Source organism: Mustela erminea, chromosome 8, assembly GCF_009829155.1.
Source record: "Mustela erminea isolate mMusErm1 chromosome 8, mMusErm1.Pri, whole genome shotgun sequence".
Classification (NCBI taxonomy): Eukaryota; Metazoa; Chordata; class Mammalia; order Carnivora; family Mustelidae; genus Mustela; species Mustela erminea.
In genome coordinates, this window is record NC_045621.1 from 23,640,811 (window position 1) to 23,666,676 (window position 25,866).

The 25,866-nt window shown below is 32.9% G+C and overlaps 1 protein-coding gene across 2 annotated transcripts in view; it reads left to right on the forward strand.

Moving 5' to 3' along the window:
• The window catches only part of SPAG16 (sperm associated antigen 16), a 1,029,828-nt gene that overhangs the window by 12,615 nt on the left and 991,347 nt on the right, over window positions 1-25,866 (forward strand). For both annotated transcript variants that reach the window (XM_032354709.1, XM_032354710.1), the window contains exons 4-5: window positions 1,609-1,727; window positions 7,420-7,557. In XM_032354709.1, the coding sequence (XP_032210600.1) occupies window positions 1,609-1,727; window positions 7,420-7,557 (257 nt within the window). The remainder of the gene's footprint in view (window positions 1-1,608; window positions 1,728-7,419; window positions 7,558-25,866) is intronic.

The window sequence follows — 25,866 nt, forward strand, 5'->3', positions numbered from 1 at the left end:
GTGTTAAAAATTTCATTTAAAAACCCTAGTCATTTGTCAGGAGGTTTCTGTAGCCTCCTAAATTTGCTTTAGCTGATCATTGTTTTGAATGTGGTAGCAGCTACTAGTAATTAAGATCAGCATTAAATTATGTGTAGCACTTTTTTTTTTTAAAGGTTTTATTTATTTATTTGACAGAGATCACAAGTAGGCAGAGAGGTAGGCAGAGAGAGAGAGAGGAAGGGAAGCAGGCTCCCTGCTAAGCAGAGAGCCCGATGAGGGGCTCGATCCCAGGACCCTGGCATCACCACTTGAGCTGAAGGCAGAGGCTTTAATCCACTGAGCCACCCAGGTGCCTACGTGTAGCACTTTTGAAAAGAACTTTTTGGGGCAACAGAGATTCTTTCCTCACTGAATTTCTGTGTAACTATTACCAGGTATATAACATTTACCTGGTATGTGACCATTACCATGTTAAGAAGGGGAAGGAGGGAAAAAAGTCTGCTGTTAAATTTCTGTATATTTGAAAATAGATCTGTCTAAATAATCAGCTGTTAAATTGGTAAGTTCTTGCCAATGCAAAGAAAATGAAGGCACTCTAGAGACAGTGATGCTTTGATATTCTTAAGTATCTACCCAGTATTTGACTTATTTTATATATTGAATTGTGGTAGTTTTATGGCTGTCCTAATTTCATATCTCACTTGCTGAAATAACTCTACTTTTCTAGTTCAGGGGTCTGCAGACTTGTTCTCTGGGGTCATATAGTAAATATTTTAGATTTCGAAGGCCGTAAGGTGTCTGTTGCAACACACTTCTCTCTTGTATGAAAGCAGCTGTAGACAATATGTAAACAAATGGGCATTGCTGTGTTCTAATAAACTTTATACAGTTAGCTGACCCCAATATAGTTGATAAACTTACTTCTTTTATGAAATGGTAGGATAAGCCACTCACTAGCACATAATTTCTTCTGTAGCATAGTGTTTCTAAAGCTCAAGGCACCAAAATTCCTTATATTTCTTATTATAATGATAATAGAAATAATTAAAAGGCCCATACTTTTTTTTTCTTCTTTTTTAATGTTTTATACGCTATTGAAAGGACAAACTGTCCTCATTGTTCTTTAGATAATCTAGTCACACTCTTGCCTCAGAGTCTTTGTGTTTGCTGACGCTATAACTGAAACATGACTCTTTCTTCCTCTAGATTTATGCTCAGATTCCACTTTATCAGTGAAATCTTTCTTCATCACCCTACATGTATAGCAGCCCAGCTCCACACACATATCTGCCCTACCTTTGGCTCTCCTTCCCTTCATTACTCTGCTTTTTTTCTGCCAGGCATTTAGTGCCATCTGCCATATTATATATTTTTAATGTAGTTATTCATTTTTTTTCTCCATCCACTTGACTATTAGGTATGAAGACTGAGTTTCATCTAGTGTGTAAATCTATTACTGCTTTATCCCTAGTGATTAAAATGGTTCTTGAAACATAACCCTCAACAAAAATAAATGAAAAAAATGAACAAATGAATGAGTAAATAAACAGCTTATTTGTACCAATAATCAAAGATTAGTGATGATTTTATATTTTCAAAATAAATAATTGTGCATTTAAATTTCAGGAACAGAAAACAGTTCTTCCTTCAAAGCAACTAATACCTGAAGTAATAGAAGACTTTCTCTGCAATTTCCTAATCAAAATGGGAATGACCAGAACTCTTGATTGCTTTCAGTCCGAATGGTAAACAATTATGTGGATAAATAGGAATGCTTACATGTACACTTTTAACTGTCTTCAAGGACTTGAAGTTGTTCAGCTTACACAAAATGGATGAAAGGGATGGAAACCTTTCCCATCCCTACCACTGGAAGTACAACACACACACCTACACACACACACACACACATACACACACACACACACACTCTTTCTCACATAATTAAGAAACCAATTTAAAAGAAGTTTTTATTAAACACACTTTCTAAATATTCAAAGTTGAGTGATTTTCAAAAGTGAAAAACTAGAGTATGTCCTGGGATTCTATAATACAAAGCTCTTTAATGAAATACTTTTCTAATATATTCTGCATAATTATTAAGGGTAATATTTCCTGCATTAAGACATTCTACCAAGAGTACTACTTTATTTGTTTTACTTCTAGCGTGTAATGGCCTGCCTTTCTCTACTCACGCAACTGATTGATTCTTTTTCTGTAAATATTTCTCCATTTAGAAATAAGAAGAATTATATTTTCAAAGCTATCTAAACACAGATTTTCTTGTTATAATGAAAATTTTAATAACTTATTGGTTATGAAAATCAGCAGGCATGCTGTCTTTATTCCTTTACTATAGCAGTAATGTCACCAGGAATGTTTTCAGAGGCCCAACATTCTTTAAAGAAATATTATTAAGTAATTGGATATAAAAATATGTTTGAGCCATTTTAAAAGCCATTCCATGTCATGGAAAGGGAATACTAAGATATAGAAAGATGTTCATAGTGTTTTGGGACTAAATCCTACTTTTAAATATAAGAAGCAGTTTGTAATTTCTACTAATCCTCCTGTGATGCAAGTTTTATTTGCTGCTTTTTTTGGTTCTCATCTACTGAGACCACGTACATAGAAGAAATCAGTTTTATTACTTCAAGTTGCATATCTAAAGTTAATAAATTTAATGATGAGAGCCGTTTTTCATTAATACAATTTAGGAAAAAAAGAAAGTTTGGTGGTAGAAAAATAATGGTTCCTATTAAATTTGGAAATTGTGTGAATGATTTTTATAAAAATGTCTGTAGGAAATAATTACAAATGTATTAGAAAATGCATTTTTGTGAAAGTAGGTAGATAATTGATTTACAGTACTAATGAAATGAGAAATTAGTGTGGCTCAGTTCCTTTTTTCTTCTAAGAAGACATGTTAGGACATACAGTACCTACGTGTTTGTCCAGTCCAAAGTGTGAAATGATTTCCATCGAGAAATCTGGAACCAAGTGTACTTTTAACAATTAAGCACTCGTTGGATCATATTATCCTTTTAGATTTAGCAATTTGGGTTGAGGTGATATTTCAGGAAACTACAATGGTATTAGGATTTATAGAATCCCTCCCTATATAAGCATGCCACTTAGTGTATTCCAATAATATTAAAGTAAAATTCATATATGTCTTTATATATGGGTTTAGTAATACTGTGGTTCAAATAATTGTATTCTTATTCCTAAGTGCCAGTTTGTAATAAACTTACAAACTGTTTGTAATTAGATTACACAGTATTGAACATTTTAATTTCACATGAAACATTTCTTTACTTTGATCAGAAACACTTATTCTGCATAGTAGGACTATAGGAATATTAAATAATTTTTTTTTCATTTTTTTCTTATGGAGAAAAACATTTATAATATTCATTGCTGTTAATTCATTTAATCTTACAAAAGTTGACAAACAAGTTTTCCCCATTGTTAGTTTGTAAAACAAAAACCTCAAAGTAATGAAAAAGCTGGGCAATAAAATTGGACTTGTTATCTTTCAATCTTCAAAAAATGATTGCAGTAAATTCTTTAAATCTAAGGTCAGCAAACAAATCTGACCTGCCTCTGTTTTGTAAATAAAATTTTGTTGGCACATAGCTGTAACTTTTCTTTTAGGTATTGTCTGTGGCTGCTTTCATGCTGTAATAGCAAAGTTAGTCAGTCACAGTGGAGAACATATAGACTAGAAAGCCTTTTTTCCCCCCTTTTTTGCAGTTCCAAACTATTTTCTGTCTGTTCACAAAAACCAAAACCAAAACCAAACCAAACCAAACAAAAAAGATTGTGTGTATGTGTGTGAATGTATTAGGAATTTTTTCTATGAACCACAAAAAAGTCTGTACTGTGCGTTAGCAGTAGCTAACAGAATTTTGTCTTCGTTGCTGAAGTATTTTCCCTAACTGTCCCTGAAAACTTGGAGGAAAAATTCTCAATTGATATTTGTTATTATCTAGGTGACTGTTTTCCTTTCTTTTATATCCTATGCCTTATGTGCCATCAGGAAGGAAAAATAACCCTTACTCTTATGATGCTGTTTATATGTTTACTGAAATTCTGTCACACTATTTGCCATTTGTGACAATGGGCTTGACACTCTTGTGGTATATGGACAAATATTATGAAAGCCTTTATACTTTCTTCCTGAAAAACATGTGTATTTTCTGTATATAATTCTAAGTAGTTTATGGATCTTATGATAAATATGAAGATCATCAATGTAATTTTATTGGCAGGTCTGTTGGTAGTAAATTTTATTTCCTGTTCCTTATGGTTACATAACAATCTTTTTTCCTGTCTGAACACTTTCCAGTCTTACTCTATGTGTGAATGAATAAAGAGGAAGAAATGAAAGGACCAGGATATTTCTTTAACACAAACACACCTGAAACAAAACCAAAAAATTTTATGTAGGAAATGCTCATTTTACTGAGAAATGTATTAATGTGTTTCTGGAGTTTGTGGATTATGATTCCTAATTATCTAATAGTATTAGAATAGTTTTGCCAAGTTTAAAGTCATCTTTGATATTTTAACATAAACTATAGAAATTTTTCATGATAAATTATTTTTGAATGTCTTCAAGATATATATGATATAGTATGTGATATGTTGTATTATGCTTGATTTGTATATATTTTAACACATATTAATTTATTTACATAGCATTTAGAGAAGGACTACATACCACTTTTTTTCTTATCAAAATAATTGATTTATGGATTTTTTTTCTGTATTAAATAATGCAGGTTGCTGAAAACCAATTTTATGGTCAGAAAAACTTTATGGTCTAATACTTTAATCAATCCTTACTTCTTCTGAGAGAAGTATAAATCACATTCTGTGTATGAATATAATAGTGAATTTGTGATTAAATGGTTCTCTATTTGTTTTATAAATTGTGGCAAATATTACTTAATATTGATTCTATTTTCTTAACCTTTTAGATATTCTGCAGAACCTGTCTTGCTGTTCTTTTGTTTTCTTGGCTTTTTTTTAGTATTGGATAAGAAGTATAACACAGCCATATGATTATTAATATGTAATATGTTAAAAAAATTAAGATTTATGATATGAAAATGCTGATAATTAAACATTTTTAAACAAATGTTTAGGTCATCTATAGCAAAGTTTATAGGGATTTCTTGATTAATAACTTTATTACTGAAATGTTTTTCCATTTGTATTGTTTTTTATTTAGCTTTATTGCTATATATAATATATACATATATATAATTAAAATTATAATTATTTCCAAATCTGTAAATGGTTTTCTGATGTTGCTTCTTAATTCACTGAGAAAGTAAAAGTTCTATGACTCCTGATTCTCTCTTTACTAACCTGCCACCTCTGTTCTCAGGCCTCCTCCTCCTCACATGTCACAGAGGCTGAGCTGTGCATGCTGTCATCTAAGGCCAACCCTCTAGTTGTCTACTGGAGCCCAGCTCCTCTTTCCTACTCAGGGGCATTGCTTTGGCAGTTGTCCTCTCTCTCTTTTCCTGCATTCTAAGCTTTTTCTCTTTCTGCTGGATCATTCCTATAAGCATAGATATACAGTATTTCATATATTTTAAAAAAGGTAGAAGACCAAAAAAACACCCTGAATTCCACATCCTCTTTTAAGTTCATCTTGATTTTCTAGGCTCTACTTTATCATGTCTCCTTCAACGAGTATGTTTCCACTTCCTTATTTCCTACTCTTATACCTACTCTAATGAAACTATCATCTTAAAAGTTTTTTCAGGGCTGCTCATTGCCAAATTCAGTGACTGATCCTTAGTACTCCTATTCATCTTGTATGCAGCATTCATCACTGTTGTTCATGTCTTCCTTTTTGGAAAACTTTATTTATTTGGGTCCTGAGCCACAATGTACTCATATTCACTTACTACTTCACTATCCCCTCTGATTCTTAGTCTCTGGTAGTATTTCCTTCTCTTCCAGTCTTGAAACAGTCCAAAAACTTCATTTCTCTCTTTACATTCACTTCCTAGGTGGCCTTTTACAGTCTTGTGACTTTAAATTGTATCTATTTACTGATGATTCCCCAATTTGCATTCCAAGTCCTGACTTTTTCCCTGAGCTCTGCACATGTATACCCAGTATTCATTTCACTTAATTGACCAGTAGACATATTGCATTGAACAAATCGTTAATTTCTCCAACCATCCAATTCCTCCTGCGTTCATTCCCCTCTTTGTAAGTGGCTGGGTGTTCCACCAGAAACACTGGAGTCATTTTTGACCTCTTTTATTAATCAACACTTGGGAGATGAGTCGTAGGAAAATCTCTATTGGCTCCACCAATAAGTTGGCTCCACCTTTACAGCATGTCCCAAAGGGACATATTTCTCATAATCTCTGCTGCTACCAGCTTTGTTCATGCCACCATTCTCTCTCTTTTGGACTACAGCAACAGCCACCAAACTAGTCTCTCTATTTCTACTGTTGCTCTTCTAGGGTCAGTTTCTTCAAGCAGATGCCAGACTAATACATATTTTTAACAGTAGAAGTTCCCTTTTAAAAAAAAAAATTATGTAGTTAACATACAGTCTAATGTTGATTTCTGGAGTAGAATTCAGTGATTCAACACTTATAACACCCAGTGCCATCATAAGTGCCCTCCTTAATACCCATCTTCCATCTACCCATCCCCCCACCTCCCTCCAACAGACTAATCCTTTTAAAGCAAGAGTATCTCTTGTTTCTCAGAGCCTTCCAATGGCTTCAGTCTGATTCAGGTAAAGTCACATTCCTCTTTCCAGCTTCCTGCTGTCTTCCTGACCCGTATCTCACCACTTCCTTCCTTCCTCCAGTTCCAGATACTCCAGATATACAGGCTGTTGCTTTTAATTGTGCATGTCATGCACTTTTTTTTTCTAAGGATATTTGCGTTTACTTTTCTGTCAACCAAGAATGCTCTCTTCTTCATATCCCCTGACTTGGTTCCTTATTTCTTTCAGTTCTCTGCTCAAGTAGCACTTTGCAAGTCATACTTTCTGTCTTCAACCTATGTAAAGAGCACAAATGCCCCCATCACTCTCCACTTCAATCTCTCTATCCTTCTTATTCTGCTTTATTTTATTTCATAGAACATATCACTCTTCACAGTAGACTGTGATATGGGGGCTTGGACTGCTGTGTTAATTTCACCAGTGTCTAGATTAGTGCCTGGAATATACGAGATGTTTGGTTATATGTACCATGATATTAGTACCTAGCAATTATTTTTTAAAATTGTAAATATATATTATGAATTTTGACATTTTAGTTTACAAAAGTAATACCGCAGCTCATTTCTGTTAATATCCTGTAGGACTTAACTTTCTGAATTGTACATAAATTAAGTCAACTTAGTAGAAAGAAACAAAATAAAGCCTTTTGTTTGATTTTATTCTAGGTATGAGTTAATACAGAAGGGAGTAACTGAACTTAGAGATACTGGGAATGTTCCAGATGTCTACACGCAGAATATGCTTTTAGAAAATGAGAACAAAAATTTGAAGAAAGACTTGAAATGCTACAAACAGGCAGCTGAGTATGTTAATTTTTAAATGATATTTTTTTTTCTTTTGGACTAAATGGAAGAGTTGAATGAAGCTAACTATGGTTAATGTACCAGAGCTTTAATTCTGAATTGAATTATATTTAAATTCTAGTTGGAAAGAATGTGAAAGGCTTCACTAGCAAATTAATTGAATAGATGATCAGAACTCTCACAATTGCAACCCATTAGGAAAAATGGAATGTAGGAAGTTATACAGGAGATGGTTAATTTGTTATGATACACTCACTTTCTTATGGTTTTGATAATCTTTTCATGGTTTGTGGATTCTTCCCTTATGAGGATAAGCTAATTTCTGAAATAATAATAAAATTATAGAAGTCAAAGAGGAAGGAAGGAGCTAGTGTATTCCTAGTTAGAGGAATTTTGGTGTTTGAAAATTCCCCAAAGGAAACTGTTATTTTATAATTTCCTAGCATGAATTTATGCATAGAAGAGAAGCTTAACGGAAGCCAAATCTTTCTTTCTCTGATTAATGGAAGACATAGTTTTTGGTGAACAAATTTAGATAAACACTGTTATTCTGGCAAAGACAAACATGTGAATGTGTTGAATAGGGATGAGTCTACTCATCTAAGAAAATGTTAAATGGAAAATCAGTGCTTAGATATGGAGTAGAGAAAGTTCATTCTTTGTTCATTATTTTTTATTAAACATACTTGAAGAGTGGTTTTCTGTTAAAGAATTATATCAAAACAAAAAATTCGATAAGCAGAACTACCATACAAGAACATAATATTTTTAATCTTTGTAAAAAAGTTTAATGTAGGGGCGCTTGCGTGGCTCAGTGGGTTAAAGCCACCCAAGGTGGCTTTGGCTCAGGTCGTGATCCCAGAATCCTGGGATTGAGCCCCACATCGGGCTCTCTGCTCAACAGGGAGCCTGCTTCCTCCTCTTCTCTCTGCCTGCCTCTCTGCCTACTTGTGATCTTTGTCTGTCAAATAAATAAATAAAATCTTAAAAAAAAAAGGTTTAATGTAAAGAAACAAAACTTTGTATTGCAAAGTGAGGGAAAATTTTAAAACTCCTACTTTTAAAAGGTGGTAGTATATAAAAAAAAATTTGATCATTTATTCCTTATTACTTATACTTGTAGAAGTGTTTTTGCAAGTTATACAACTTCCTTTTATATTTTAAAGAGAAGTGTATGATGATCTGCAGAATAGTAAGTTACTAGAACCAGCATGCTCTTTATTCTCCCTTCATTTCTCAGAAGTGGTTTGCGCTATTGGCCCTGATGCTCACTGTGATATTGTATAGACACCTAATGGATGCGCTGGGAATTTGACACAGCAAATTTTTCAGAGTGCTGCCTGGCATACTGTTTCAGTTCCTGATCTTAGAAATATTGCTTGAGTTTGCTAATTTCTTTTGAATAGATAGAGCTACTTTCTGCAATGAATTTTGTCATAGTGACATTAAATAGTTCTGGTTGATTACTGGTTCTTTATTGAATATAATATTGAATAACTATAATCAAAACCATATAAACTATTACCTATGCAAATCATTATCCCATAATTAAAACAGATATCACTCAAATGAAATCTCATTCTTATTTGTGTTTATTAAACTATCATACTAAATGTATATAAAATTTGCTGTATTTATTAAAATGCAGTTTTAGTTTCAATGGTTATGATTATTATCTCTTAAATATATCTTATTTGATATAATTAAACTTTAGATTAGAAAGGAAAATATTTATTTGCTTTAATCTACTTGACATAGAAAATTTGAAGGAAAGATGCTTGACCCTTAGAAGATGCCTAATATTTATATCATTAAGTGAATATTAAGCTCTCATGACACCTTTTGGTGAAACACATCTCTGGAGTTTTATTCTGTTGGATACATTTTTGAAAATGGAGAATGAAGTTTTGTAAAATATTACCAAACTACTTTTGTCATGCTATAAGTTTGCTCTACATTGTAATGTTTTATCACACAGGTTTTTCAATTGACTTTTGAAGATTTTTTTTTAATAAGTAATATTTTTTTTTTAAAGATTTTATGTATTTATTTGACAGAGATCACAAGCAGGCAGAGAGAGAGGAGAAAGCAGGCTCCCTGCTGAGCAGAGCCCAATGTGGGGCTTGATCCCGGGACCCTGGGATCATGACCTGAGCTGAAGGCAGAGGCTTTAATTCACTAAGCCACCCAGGCGCCCCTGAAGATATTTTTCCAATAGGGATTAGAGTAAACATGGGATTCCTTTTATAGACTTTACCATAAAGTTTTCCTTTTCAGGGTTGACTGTTTCTTAAAGCAAGTTAAGTGTAGATGTTAAATACTTTTCTAATAATAACCAATATTCTAATAATAACCAATGTTTACAGATATGTTATATGTTGTTCTGATTATACTGGTAGCATTTAATGATATATCAAAAAAATCAGAGAAATCATAATATAGCTCTAAGCTTAATACTTATCTAGAGAAGAGAGTTGCCATGGAAAGAGTATTGAACTTAAGGTTCAAATATCTAGCTTCCAATATTCTGCTACTTATTAACTCAGTTTTCTTATTGTTAAACTGGGAGTAATTATGCATAATATTATTAACTCCTAGGGAGTGATGTGATAATTAAATGAGACAATCTATATTAAAGAGCTGTGTAAATCACAAAGTGCTTTGAAAATGTCAGCTATTATCATCAATATCTCTAAAGACTATCATCCTTGGATTTTTTTTAATCATCACTCATTAATATTTTTGAAATTCAGCAATGATGAAGCATAAAGGAAGATGTGAAAAGGGAAATATTTCACTCTAAATTTAATTTGAATTGCTATAATTAAAAAAAATGGTCTTTTTGTCTGTTGTAAGCAATGCCTATTTTAGAACAGAGGATTTCCTTATCTTGCTACAAGTGTTAACTAAAATGTATTTTTGTGTGATATATATATATATATATATATATATATATATATATATGTATATGTATGTGTGGTGATGGATGTTAACTATATTATTGTGATCATTTTGCACTATATCTGAATATTGAGTCATTGTGTACCTGAAACTGGCACAACATTACCAGTAAATTATACCTTGATTTTAAAAAAAGCTTTAGAAATAAATGTTTAAATTACATCCATTATATAGATGTTTTTAAGGGGGAAAAATGTACTATTAAAAAGTGTTTATAGTTCCTTTGAAGGTAAAAGTATATACTAGATACTGGAGAGGAATAATGTAAGTAGCAGTTTGATAATTTTTTTTCCTAAAAAATAAAATCTATTAATTAAAAAAGTTTATATACTGTAAAGTATACAGATGTTTAACATTCAGTGTGTTTTAATTAACATATATACCCATATAGTCACTAAGTCAAATCAAAATTATAAAACATTTCCATCACACCAGAAAATTTTCCTGTACTCATTTTCTTAGGTAATTAATGTTCTGATTTCTATCACCATCTATTGGTTTAACTCAGTCTTGAAGTTCTTTTGAAAGGACTCATATAGTATGTACTCTTTTTGGTTTGTCTTCTTTCACTTAAGATTTTTGAGATTCATCCATAGATTTGTAAGTATCCATAGTTCGTTTTTAAAATTATTAAATAGTATTGCATTATGCAAATATATCATGATTTGTCTATTCATACTTCATTTGATGGAAATTTGGGTTGTGTCAAGTTTCTGCTTTATATATGATGCAATTATGACATTCTTTTGTAAGACTTTTTGTAGATACATAATTTCATTTCCCTGGGATCATGGGGTAGTTCCATAAAAACTGCTGAACTGTTTTCCAGAGTGGTTTCCAAGTTTGATAATCTTTCTTGAAAAAGAAGAATATAACAATACTTTTATAATAAAATGCAGACCATTTTTCATTTCATTTATCTATTATTTTTTATTGTATATATATTTGAATACTCAATTTTACTTACTTTTAAAATTTTTTTAATACTCAGTTTTAATGTTAAGGTCATAGTAGACAAACATGTGAAAAGCCATTTTTGGTAACTTTTGACCGATTATGTAATCAATTAAGTTCCCATAAGAATTTATTTCTGAATTACACATTTGTTTGTAATTTGGTTATTGTGACCACTTCAGACATGTTAAACAATAGACAAGACCTCCAAATGCAATTTCTTACAAAGTTACTATTATATACTTAAACATATTTTGAAACTCAACATCATGAATTTAATTTACTTTCTCATTTTCTTGACATCTGCTTCAATAATTCTTAGATTTAGAATTACTCCTGTTTTTGATATTCCCCAATGGTTTCCTAATGTTATTTTTAATTTTTGTTTTAATTTCAGTATAGTTAACAGTGTTATATATTAGTTTCATGTGTACAATATTGTGATTCAGCAGTTCTATACACTGTTACTCAGTGTTCAGCATAAGTATACTCTTAATCTTCTTCATCTATTTTACCTATCTACCCACATACCTTCCTTCTGATATGTTCTATTTTAATGCTATTTTAATGAGTACCCTCAGTTAAAGTAATTATTTTTTTCAACAAGAACATGTTTTACTTGAAGAATACTTCAGAATACCTGGTTCTAAGGATATGTGTGTGTATAAAACAATCCATTCAAGAAAAATAGAAGACACATTTTCTTCAAGTATGCATGTAAAAAGAGACATTATAAGAAGACTAAAAGCATGCTGAGTGTATTTTCCAACCACAGTGGTACAAAGCTAAAGGTCAACAATAAAACAAAGCTGGAAAATCTACAATCCAAATATTAAATATTTAATATGTGAATATTAAACACATTATTGCATAAGCTGTGGGCCAAATAAGAAAACAAATGGCACATCAAAATATGTCTTGAAACAAAAGAAAAATAAAACACAATATTCCAAAACCTATGGGATGCAGCAAAAGCAGATGTTAGAATGAAATAAATGCTATAAATGCTTGTATTAAGAGAAAACGTTCAAATGAATAACATTACACCACAAGGAACTGGAAAAAGATGATACTTAGCTGTAATTTAGTGGGGGAAAGAAATAACAAAATCAGAAATAAATAAAATAGAGTTCAGCATAAGCAATAAGGTAACACTGAAACTAATGACCAGTTTTTCAAAAAAATGAACAAAACTGGCAAAGCTTTAACATTACGAAATAAAAAAGATGACTCAAAAACCAAAATTAGAAATGGAAGGGAAAACAATATAACAGATAACCCACAGAAATACATAGTGTGGTAACAGATTGCCATGAACAATTATATGCTTACAAATCAGGTAATTCAGGAAAAAAACCCCAGATAATTCCTAAAAATGCACAAATTATCATGATTGGATCATGAATCTTGGATCTAAGAAATAGGTAATCTTAGACAATAACAAGAATGTAAATTGAATTAAGAATCAAAAATCTCCCAGTACAGAAAAGTCCAAGACCACATGCTTTCATAGGTGAATTCTACCAAACGTGAAAAAAAAAATGACAAAATCTTAAAAATAATGGGATAAAGGGAACACATAAAAATCATTCTGTAGGGCCAGTACTATCTTGATATTAAAGCAGGATAAAAACAATGTAAGAACAAAAGTGTCTGGTTTGTCCAGTATAAATATTGCTACTCCAGCTTTCTTTTGACACCCATTTGCATGATAAATGTTTCTCTACTTCCTCATTTTCAATCTGCAGTTATCTTTAGGTACAAGAATATAGAGAAAAGTATTTATTTCCTCAAATGACCTTTAATTCATGGCTCTGGATTGCTACCTTATTAATTTTTTTTAAAGATTTTATTTATTTGACAGAGATCACAAGTGGGCAGAGAGGCAGAGAGAGGAGGAAGCAGGCTCACTGCAGAGCAGAGAGCCCGATGTGGGACTCGATCCCAGGACCCTAAGATCATGACCTGAGCTGAAGGCAGAGGCTTAACCCACTGAGCCACCCAGGAGCCCCAGCTACCTTATTAATTTTTTAAATAATTTTTCATTTGAGTATAGTTGGCACACACTTATATAATTTTCAATTCAATTCAATTTCTGTTATGCTATACTCTCCTTAAATATGGCTATCATCTGTCACCATGCATCACTATTACAACATCATTGACTGTATTCCCTATATTGTGCCTTTTATTCCTATGATTTATTCATTCCATAACTGGAAGTCTCATCTCCCACTTTCACCCATTTTGTCTATCCCCCCTTCATCTCTCTTGCCTCTGGCAACCATCAATTTGTTCTCTGTATTTATAAGTCTGATTCTGATTTTTGTTTGTTACATTGTTTTGTTTTTTAGATTCCACATACGAGTGATGGCATATGGTGTTTGTCTTTCTCTGAGTGACTTATTTCCCTTGGCAGAATACCCTTTAGCTCCATCCATGTTGTTCCAAAGGTTACCATCTCATCCTTTTTTATGGTGGTGTATTATTCCTGTGTGTGTGTGTGTGTGTGTGAGAGAGAGAGAGAGAGAGAGAGAGAGAGAGATCTTTCTTATCCATTCATCTGTTCATGGACACTTAGGTTGCTTCCATATATTGGCTATTATAAATAATGCTGCAGTAAGTTAGGGGATGTATATCTTTTTGAATTAGTGTTTTCACTTTCTTTGGGTAAATACTCAGTGGTGGAATTAGTGGATCATATGGCATTTTAATTTTTTATTTTTTGAGATTCCTCCATACCTTTTCCACAGTGGTTGCACCAATTTACATTTACCCCAATAGTGTATGAGGGTTGCATTTTTCGACATCCTTGCCTACACTTGTTTCTTCTTTTGTTTTTCATACTGCATTCTGATAGGTGTAAGAGGACATCTCATCATGGTTTTGGTTTGCATGTACTTGATGATTAGTGATGTAGAGCATCTTTTCACATGTCCATTTGTATGTCTTCTTGGAAAAATGTCTATTCAGGTTCTCTTCTTATTTTTAAATTGGTGTTGAGTTGTATAAGTTCTTCATATATTTTGGATATTAACCCCTTGCTGGATATATCATTTGCAAATATCGTCTCCAATTCAGTAGATTGCCTTTTTGTTTGGTTGATGGTTTCCTTCACTGTGAAAAAGCTTTTTATTTAGATGCAGTTTTAATAGTTTTTTTTTTAAGATTTTATTTATTTGAGAGAAGGAGAGTGAACATGAGCAGAGAAGGAGGGGCAGAGGGAGAGGGAGAGGGAGAAGCAGACTCGATGCTGAGCAGGGAGCCTAACGCAAGGTTCCATCTCAGGACCACAAGATCATCACCTGGGTTGAAGGCTTCACCTGGGTTGACTGAACCACCCAGGCAGTCCTCAATAGTTTATTCTGATAATAGCCCCAATTCTAGGAAGAAAAGTAACATGGTAAAGAAGACAGAGATAAATGGGGTGCAGTTTTATATAGGGTGGTGAGAGAAATCCTGATACCTGAAGAAACTGAGGGAGGCCATGTATGAAGTTGGGAAAAGGGAATTCCAGGCAGAGGGGAAATGAAATACACAGAGCCTGTGGTGGGCACAGCTTGGCTTGTTAGGGGGCTAGTAAGGAGACCATAGTCATTGGAACCAGGGGATAAGTGGTAGAGCCCTATGTTAGAACTTTGCTTTTTTTCCCAAGTGGTATGTGAGGCCAATGGATAATTTTGAAGAAAAGCATAATGTGAGCTTGTTTTTGTTGGAAAATAGACTGGATGGAGGGACATGATAAAAATATGGAATACATTATTTCCTGTATAACTTTCTTGTAGGTTGACTTAACTGGTTACAGCATAATAATGAAGTCAAACAAAATTTTATGGAACAGTTAGGTTCTTGAAAGGACAGTATTTGCTGTTGTCAAACTCAGCATTACTAATACCACTCAAACTTTCACTGAGGACAAACATTGATACCAGGTCAGGTATTGTGGCGAATGCTACGCAACTACTTGATTCTCTACCCCTTATTAGCTATAATAATATAATTACCATTTAGTTTCCTCATATGTAAGTCAGAAGGTATTAATGGTCCTTGAGGTGAATCATTTTAAAGTGTTTAGCACAATGTCTGTCACATGGTGAGTGCTCAGTAAAGATTAAACCAGTATTCTATATTATAGTATGCTTTTTTCCTTTCATAACATTCACTAGTTCATAGTTACAGAAGTTTATATTTATTTCTTTACTAATATTCTCTGTACTCTTGTGAACTTGATGAAGGCAATGATTGTGCTTGACTTACCTATCATAGAGTAATGAACATAACCATCTTTCTGCCATTCTTATTTCATCTCTACCCCCCAACCACACCCTACCCTAAATCCCCTTAGTGTAATACATTATTTTTTATAGTTCTTTTTTTGAGTTATAATTTACCTATATTGGGATGTATGAGACTTAGCTGCATAATTTTGACAAACAGGTAAATTCTTGTCACTTTCATAGCCATCTCAATGTAGAACATTTCTCTCTATCCAGAAATTTCCATGTCCCTTCTTAGACATCTCTGCCTCTGCAATCACAGAATGTATGTTTCTTTGTATTTGACATTTTACATTCAGCATAAACTCTGTAAAATATATATGACTTTTGAATTTATCAGTAATTTATTCCTCCTTATTGTTTTGCAGTATTCTGTTATATAGTGTTTGTCACATTTTGTTTATTCTTTTTCTATTGGATTGTTTGCAATTGTGGTTCCTAATGAATAATTCTGCTATGAAGATTTGTCTACAAAGCTTCTTGTGGAAAAATGTGTCTTCTTTATTTTGGTTAAAAATTTGGAGTGGAATTATTTCACCAAAGGGTAAAAGTGTGTATTTTTAAGAAATTGGCTTGGTCGGTTGGGTGGCTGCCTTGAGCTCAGGTCATGATCCCAAGGTCCTGGGATCAAGTCCCACATTGGGCTCCTTATTCAGTGGGGAGCCTGCTTCTCCCTCTCCCTGCTGCTTCCCCTGCTTGTGTGTGCACTCTCTCTCTCTCTCTTTCTCTCTGACAAATAAATAAAATCTTAAAAAAAAAATCAACAGTCCATTTTCCAACATTTACTTGGGTCATTTTACATTCTCAGTAGCAGTCTATGAGCATTCTCGTTATTCTACATTGTCTCCAACATTGAGTGTTGTTAGTGTTTTTCATTTCAGCCATTTTACTAATTGTATAATAGCAGCTTGTTGTAGTTTTGATATGCATTTTCTAATACCTAATGATATTGAACATATTTGTGTGTGTGTGTGTGTGTGTGTGTGTGTGTACTTATTGGCTTTTCATCTTTCTTACTTTCTGTGTAAGTCCTGCCCATTTTTGGTTGGATTTTTTGTCTTATTGTTGAGTTGTAAGAGTTCTTTACATATTATGGGTATATATCTTTTGTCAGGACATTGTGAATATTTTCTCCCAGCTATGGCTTCACTCTTTATAATTTTATAATTATAATTTCTTTATAGTGTCTTTGGGTGAGCAGAAGTCTTATATTTTGAATAATTTTAATATAAAATAAAATAAACATATTTTAAAATTTTAAATATTTTAATATTTCATAAATATTAAAAGTATAAAAATAAATTTAATATAAAAATAAAAATTATTTATTTTTAATAGTATTGCTTTTGATATTTTGTCTGAAATACTGTTGCCTACTCCCAGGTCTTGGAGGTAGTAGTCTCTGTTCTCTTCTAAAACCTTTAAAGATTAAGAATTTTTATTTCAGCCTGTATCTGTCATTCATTTTTGTATATGGTGTAAGGTAGGAGCTAGAGATTAATTTTCTTTTCCAAAGGAATATAAAATTGTTCTAGCACCATTCTTAAGAACATTTTATCCATCATTGAATTTTTTTGGAATTTTTATTGAAAATCATTTGGTCCTATAATTGTGGGTCTATTTCTAGACTCTGTTTTGTTCCATTTATTTGTCTGTATTTTAGTACCACCCTCTTGATTACTATAGCTTTAGGTAAGTTCTTGAAGTCAGGTCGCATTAGTCCTATAACTTTGTTGTTTTTCAAAGATAGTTTGGCTATTCTGGGTCCTTTGTATTTCCATATAAATTTTAGAGTCACTTTTGTCAATTTCTGTAGATAAGTGAGAGTTTGAGATTGAGTTGAATTTGATTCATTGAATTCTTGATTGAGTTGAGAAGAATGTATGTGTATATGTGTATGTGTACATGTATATTTACATATACATATATATTTTTAAGGATTGATGTATTCATAGATTTTAGTCTCTTATCTCATGGTATATCCCTCCATTTGTTTAGATTATCCTTAACTTAATACTGTGTACTTATGAAGGAGCTTGAAATTTATACCTTTGCATCTAATTATCTAATGTATATTTTGTTGTTATTTTGTGAGCTCCATATAATGGGAGTGTCTTGTGATCAGCATAACCCCAGGGCATACCTCTGACAAGTAGGAGAGGCTTAAATGAATGTGTGCTATTAACATTTTGCCTTTTTAGTTAAGCTTTTCATAATTTTTAGAGTAATTGATGATTTTGCCCCTTTTATACCATTCCCTTGGAGTAGACATCATTTTCCCTTCATAATGGAATTTTTAATAACTTTCCATAAAGTTAAGTTTTGCTTCATTTAGAGTATTGCTGTCTTTTGCTGGGCTTCTACGTTAGAGAAATGCAGACTAGAAAAGTTTTATTGAGTGTACTGAAGGTTTGACAGAAAATAAAAATTGACCAAGATTGCTAATTAGAAGATTAAAATGTACCATTTGAAAAATAATGAAAGACTTTTTTAATCTTCTGTCAGAAAATATGGACATAAAAAAGACTAAAATTAAAAAGCAATTAATATTGAGGAAAATTTAGGTGCTTTACTAAGTAGCCCTAACTTCACTTACAAAATTCAGTTCTATAGAAGGTCAAAGAGCATCCAGCTTTTCCAAAGGCCCATTTAATTTAATGACTTTCAGAAACAAACACTGTGGAAATAAAGATAATAATGAGGCCTATAAAATTTTATGGTTTAGTGTTTAGGTAATTGCTTGTTAAATTAAGAAGGTATTTTTTTCTGAACATGGGTGTATCTCTTTTTTTTTTGGTTAAGTATATAATGAAAGTTTTCCTCAAATATGATTGAACTCATTTTGGCTATCCAACAATTATTCCAATATTAATATTAGTGAGTTAAATGAATTCACTTATATCCAGTTGAAACAATGAAATATTTAGTAATTGTGTAATACTGTTACCAGAATTTACTTTGATTTGTGTTTGTGCATGAGAAAAATACATGACAAAGATGGCCTACTTTGGTGCAAATAAACAAGAAAATGATTGTATGCTTCCTTTTGCCAAATTATAACAAAATAACTCAATAAATCTATTATTAAGTGGTCACTTAAAATACTTAGTTAAAACTTTTCAGTTATCAAAATTATTTTACTGGGGGCATTCATTTAAAAATAATTTTTAAGAGCCCACTATTAAGTTACATTCATAATTTGAAACATGGAGACTTTGGGACAGTGCTTTTGTAATATAAAAACACGAGTATTTTAATATTTTATGCTTTAATTGTAGATTTTGGTATGTTGGTTTCCTGAAGTGAGAAAATTAGTCATTCTGCCACCTCATTAAGAAAAAGCCTGTAAGAAGTATGTTCTAAAGAACATTTGTTTGATTAACAAATCTAAATAGAATGTTCATCGAGTAAGTTTTACATCATTGTACTTAAATAGAATCTCTGATGTCTTAGTAGATTTGTTTTTAAATCAAAAAGATGCCGTATTAATAAAATATTGTATAGTTTAAAATGTTAATTGCTTATATGAATATTATAAATTTTACTTTTTAGTGCAACTTTTATTTTCTTTTTATTAAGCGGATGGGCAGCAGGAAGGTCATAAAAGAAGCATCACCATGAAATGAATCTAAATTGTTTTACTGAGTAGACTTCATTTGTGCAAATAGAAAACAAGTCCCTGAAAACCATTTAATGGTCAGAAAACTTTAAGGTCTTTACTTCAATCAATTCTTATGCTTTCTTTCCTGGGATAAGTACAAACAGGCCCGTAAAGGTGTATAAAAAGGGAGCTGATGCAGTGCTGCATATTTGTAGTTTTGCTTAAGATAATTTGCAAAAAAAAAATTATTTTTTAAGTACTTTTAAACCTAGTATGTATGGCTTTATATATCAGATAAGAGAAATGGAACATTAACTCATTTATAGAACTCATCAAGTTTTTGAAAGTAAGACCACTTTAGTAGACTCAAAATAGATGTTCATGAAAGTTTAAATTCTTTTATAAAGTTTTACAGTGTTACTAATAAACACGTATCCTGATATTTTTTGTCCATTAAAAGATATTTATCTACTGGCAAGCCTCCTATTTTAGGTAAATAAATCAAGCTGTTAGAGAAATTTAGTATATCTTTTCTTCTATACTAAATAGTAATAGTGATGTGATGATAACAGTAATATTTATTGAATATTTTTATGTGAAAAAAGGTATGTGAACCGTTTCTTGTATCTTCAAAGTTGTTTGTAAGGAGGTGAAGTTGAGGTTAGATGGTGGTGGTAGCCTGTGGGGACTAAGACTTATTGTTTATATACTTGTGATAAAAACTACAACTTTTTTATTATTAGAATTGATTTTATTATAAACTTGGTATGTCATCATTTCCTGGCTGAAAGGACATCTATGTACATTTTCATCCTTAAAAGATCCAACTGAATGTCTGCTACTTAGACATATGTACTATATTAGTCTTTTTAATAATAAGGAAATACAATTAAATACATATATTCAGAATACACTAAAAAAATGGAATATTGAGTATTGAAGAGTTAGGCTTTGTTCACATTTCCAAACAGATATAACTTGGGCTTTCCTTTAAAAAAAAAAAACCAAAAAACAAAAAAACAAACTACAACATTGGCAGTAAAATAAAGAACATGTCCAAAAAAAGATCGTGTTAAAAAATGGGGGAGTTTGAGCATTTGAGGAGAAGGGAAGAAAGAAACTTGGAAGAATGGATGCGACACTTTCATCATATGCCATATGGGACTTGATCTTGCAGTAACAAGTCTCACTGATCACAATATGCCCCATTAGGGGCCTGAAAACCTAAACTCATCCCACTGGCAGCATTCCAGTCTCTGCTCCTCAGGGAGTGCTTTGACATAGTTATTCATGCAGAAATACACATTTTTTTGCAGTTATTTTATGTGAATCTGTATTTTGAAATTCTGTAGTACAGAGAAGCAGATTTATTCCATTGTGACCTCTTATGAGATGTAAGCACATGAATTCAGTGCACCCATTTTTCAGGACATGAGAGTCTCAGTGCAGTAGCACTTTGTCAGTTAACTAAGACTGTTGTGTAACATTATAATTATATTTTACATTATTATATTGAAACCAACTTATTGTGGAGGTAGATGAAACATTCCCATTAATTTTTTACCTACAGCCTAGGCTTAAAAAGAATACCCTTGTTTGCTTTCTATCAGGGGTTTTCAGAAAGTCTATCCAGTTGAAGAATGTTTCTGTATTACAACACTGATACTAAAGAACTTTTCTCATCAAGTTACCAATTCTTCTATTGCTGTGATCTACAGGTGGCACATATTTCTCATATGTATTACAAGAATAAAATCTGTGTTTCCCAGAACATACATGCTTTCTTTTTCACAATTATCAGAACTAAGTAACCCAGTATATTGTCTTTTAACTATATATTCAAGCATCTTGTAAGTCTTTTCCTTTATTTGTAATTATTTTGAATTATCCTGTTTTAAATATGTATTTAAGTTTTATAAACAAATTCTTTTTGGAAGTAGATGGAATATAAATTACTTTGGTCAATATATTTAATTTCCTTTTTTCTTAAATGAAGTGTGAATGACTATTTTTGAAGCTATAGGTGGTGACCAGTTTATCTCCCAATCCTACAGGTACTGTGTTTCTTAGAATCGTTCAGTGTGAATTATAACAGAATCTTTGTTTTTTTTTTTTTAATTATCTTTAGAATCGCTTAATACTGGATTTAAACTGATAATTAAATACTTTTTTTCAGAAAAGAATAAGTAGTGTTATTTTTTTAAAAGATTTTTAATTTATTTGACAGACTGAGATCACAAGTAGGCAGAGAGGCAGGCAGAGGGAGATTGGAGGAAGGAGGCTCCCCGCTGAGCAGAGAGTCCGATGCATGGCTCGATCCCAGGACCCCAGGATCATGTCCCGAGCCGAAGGCAGAGGCTTTAACCCACTGAGTCACTCAGGTGGCCCTAAGGAGTGGCTTTTAAAAAGTTTTTATTTAAATTCCAGTCAGCTAACATACGGTGTAATACTAGTTTTCAGGTGTACAATATAGTGATTCAATACTTCCATCCAACATCCAGTGCTCATCATGAAAAATGCACTCCTTAATTTTCATCACATATTTAACCCATCCCTTCATCTATCTCTTGTCTGGTAACTATCTGTTTGATCTCTATAGTTAAGAGTCTCTCTTTTTTCCCCTTTCTTCCTTTGTTTTATTTCTTAGATTCCACATATAAGTGAAATCGTATGGTATTTTGTCTTTCTCTATTTCACTTAGCATAATATTCTCCAGCTCCACCCATGCTGTTGCAAATGGAAAGATTTCCTTTTTTAGGGTTGAGTAGTATTCCATTGCATCTATATATCACATTGTCCTTTATTGATGGACGTCCATCAATAAATGGATGTTTGGGCTATTTCCATAATTTGACTATTGTAGATAATGCTACTCTAAACATCTTGGGGCATGTATCCCTTTGGGTTAGTGTTTTTGTATTCTTTGGGTAAATACCAAATAGTGCAATTGATGGATTATAGGATAGTTGTATTTTTAACTTTTTGAGGAACGTCCATATTATTTTACAGAGTGGCTGCCACAGTTTGCATTCCCAATAGCAGTACAAGAGGGTTCCCCTTCCTCCATATCCTTGCCAACACCTGTTGTTTCTTATGTTGTTGCATAAGCCATTCTGATAGGTGTGAGGTGATATCTTCTTATAGTTTTGATTCACATTGCCCTGATGATCAGTGATGTTGAGAATCTTTTCAGGTGTCTATTGACCATCTGTGTGTCTTCTTTGGAAAAATGTCTGTTCATGTCTTCTGCCCATTTTTAAACTGGATTATTTGTTCCTTAGGTGTTGAGTTACATAAAGTTCTTTATATAGTTTGGATACTAACCATATAGTTTGTGAGATTAAGAGTCGCTTATGGTTTGTCTCCCTCCCAATCCCATCTTGTTTCATTTATTCTTCTACCCCCTTAACCCCCCCATATTGCATCTCCACTTCCTCATATCAGGGAGATCATATGATAGCTGTCTTTCTCCAATTGACTTATTTCGCTAAGCATGATACCCTCTAGTTCCATCCACATCGTCGCAAATGGGAAGATTTCATTTCTTTTGATGGCTGCATAGTATTCCATTGTGTATATATACCACATCTTCTTTATCCATTCATCTGTTGATGGACATCTAGGTTCTTTCCATAGTTTGGCTATTGTAGACATTGCTGCTATAAACATTCGGGTGTTTATAGAACACTACGGATCACTACGTTTGTATCTTTAGGGTAAATACCCAGTAGTACAATTGCTGGGTAATAGGGTAGTTCTATTTCAACATTTTGAGGAACCTCCATGCTGTTTTCCAGAGAGGTTGCACCAACTTGCATTCCCACCAACAGTGTAGGAGGGTTTCCCTTTCTCTGCATCATCTCCAGCATCTGTCATTTCCTAACTTGCTAATTTTAGCCATTCTGACTGGTGTGAGGTGATATCTCATTGTGGTTTTGACTTGTATTTCCCTGATGCCGAGTGATATGGAGCACTTTTTCATGTGTCTGTTGGCCATCTGGATGTCTTCTTTGCAGAAATGTCTGTTCTTGTCTTCTGCCCATTTCTTGGTTGGATTATTTGTCCTTTGGGTGTTGAGTTTGCTAAGTTCTTTGTAGATTTTGGATATTAGCCCTTTATCTGATATGTCATTTGCAGATATCTTCTCCCATTCTGTCACTTGTCTTTTGGTTTTATTAACTGTTTCCTTTGCTGTGCAAAAGCTTTTGATCTTGATGAAGTCCCAATAGTTCATTTTTGCCCTTGCTTCCTTTGCCTTTGGTGAAATTCCTAGGAAGAAGTTGCTGAGGCTGAGGTCGAAGAGGTTGCTGCTTGTGTTCTCAAGGATTTTGATGGATTCCTTTCTCACATTGAGGTCCTTCATCCATTTTGAGTCTGTTCATGTGTGGTGTAAGGAAATGGTCCAATTTCATTTTTCTGCATGTGGCTGTCCAATTTTCCCAACACCATTTATTGAAGAGGCTGTCTTTTTTCCATTGGACATTCTTTCCTGCTTTGTCGAAGATTAGTTGACCATAGAGTTGAGGGTCCATTTCTGGGCTCTCTATTCTGTTCCATTGATGTACGTGTCTGTTTTTGTGCCAGTACCATGTTGTCTTGATGATGACAGCTTTGTAATAGGGCTTGAAGTCCGGAATTGTGATGCCACCAACTTTGGCTTTCTTTTTCGACATTCCTTTGGCTATTCCAGGTCTTTTCTGGTTCCATATAAGTTTTAGGATTATTTGTTCCATTTCTTTGAAAAAAATGGATGGTACTTTGATAGGAATTGCATTAAATGTGTAGATTGCTTTAGGTAGCATAGACATTTTCACAATATTTATTCTTCCAATCCATGAGCATGGAACATTTTTCCATTTCTTTGTGTCTTCCTCAATTTTTTTCATGAGTACTTTATAGTTTTCTGAGTATAGATTCTTAGCCTCTTTGGTTAGGTTTATTCCTACGTATCTTATAGTTTTGGGTGCAATTGTAAATGGGATTGACTCCTTAATTCCTCTTTCTTCTGTCTTGTTGGTGTAGAGAAATGCAACTGATTTCTGTGCATTGATTTTATATCCTGACACTTTACTGAATTCCTGTACAAGTTCTAGAAGTTTTGGAGTGGAGTCTTTTGGGTTTTCTACATATAGTATCATATCATGTGCGAAGAGTGATAGTTTGACTTCTTTGTCGATTTGGATGCCTTTAATTTCCTTTTGTTGTCTGATTGCTGAGGCTAAGACTTCTAGTACTATGTTGAATAGCAGTGGTGATAATGGACATCCCTGCCATGTTCCTGACCTTAGCAAAAATGTTTTCAGTTTTTCTCCATTGAGAATGATATTTGTGGTGGGTTTTTCATAGATGGCTTTGATAATATTGAGGTATGTGCCCTTTATCCTACACCTTGAAGAGTTTTGATCAGGAAGGGATGCTGTACTTTGTCAAATGCTTTTTCAGCATCTATTGAGAGTATCATATGGTTCTTGTTCTTTCTTTTATTAATATGTTGTGTCATACTGATTGATTTGCAGATGTTGAACCAACCTTGCAGCTCTGGAATAAATCCCACTTGGTCATGGTGAATAACCCTTTTAATGTACTGTTGAATCCTATTGGCTAGTATTTTGGTGAGAATTTTCGCATCTGTGTTCATGAAGGATATTGGTCTGTAATTCTCTTTTTTGATGGGATCCTTGTCTGGTTTTGGGATCAAAGTGATGCTGGCCTCATGAGTTTGGAAGTTTTCCTTCCATTTCTATTTTTTGGAACAGTTTCAGGAGAATAGGAATTAGTTCTTCTTTAAATGTTTGGTAGAATTCTCCTGGGAAACCATCTGGCCCTGGGCTTTTCTTTGTTTGGAGATTTTTGATGACTGTTTAAATCTCCTTACTGGTTATGGGTCTGTTCAGGCTTTCTATTTCTTCCTGGTTCAGTTGTGGTAGTTTGTATGTCTCTAGGAATACACCCATTTCTTCCAGATTGTCAAATTTGTTGGCGTAGAATTGCTCATAGTATGTTCTTGTAAGTCTTTGTATTTCTTTGGTGTTAGTTGTGATCTTTCCTCTTTCATTCATGATTTTATTTATTTGGGTCCTTTCTCTTTCCTTTTTGATAAGTCTGGCCAGGGGCTTATCAATCTTATTAATTTTTTGAAAGAACCATCTCCTCGTTTCGTTGATTTGTTCTATTTTTTTTTTTATTTCTATTTCATTGATTTCTGCTCTGATCTTTATGATTTCTTTTCTCCTGCTGGGTTTAGAGTTTCGTTCTTGTTCTTTCTCCAACTCCTTTAGGTGTAGGGTTAGGTTGTGTACTTGAGACCTTTCTTGTTTCTTGAGAAAGGCTTGTACCGCTATATATTTTCCGCACAGGACTGCCTTTGTTGTGTTCCACAGATTTTGAACTGTTGTGTTTTCATTATCATTTGTTTCCATGAATTTTTCAATTCTTCTGTAATTTCCTTGTTGACCCATTCATTCTTTAGAAGGATGCTGTTTAGTCTCCCTATATTTGGATTCTTTCCAAATTTCC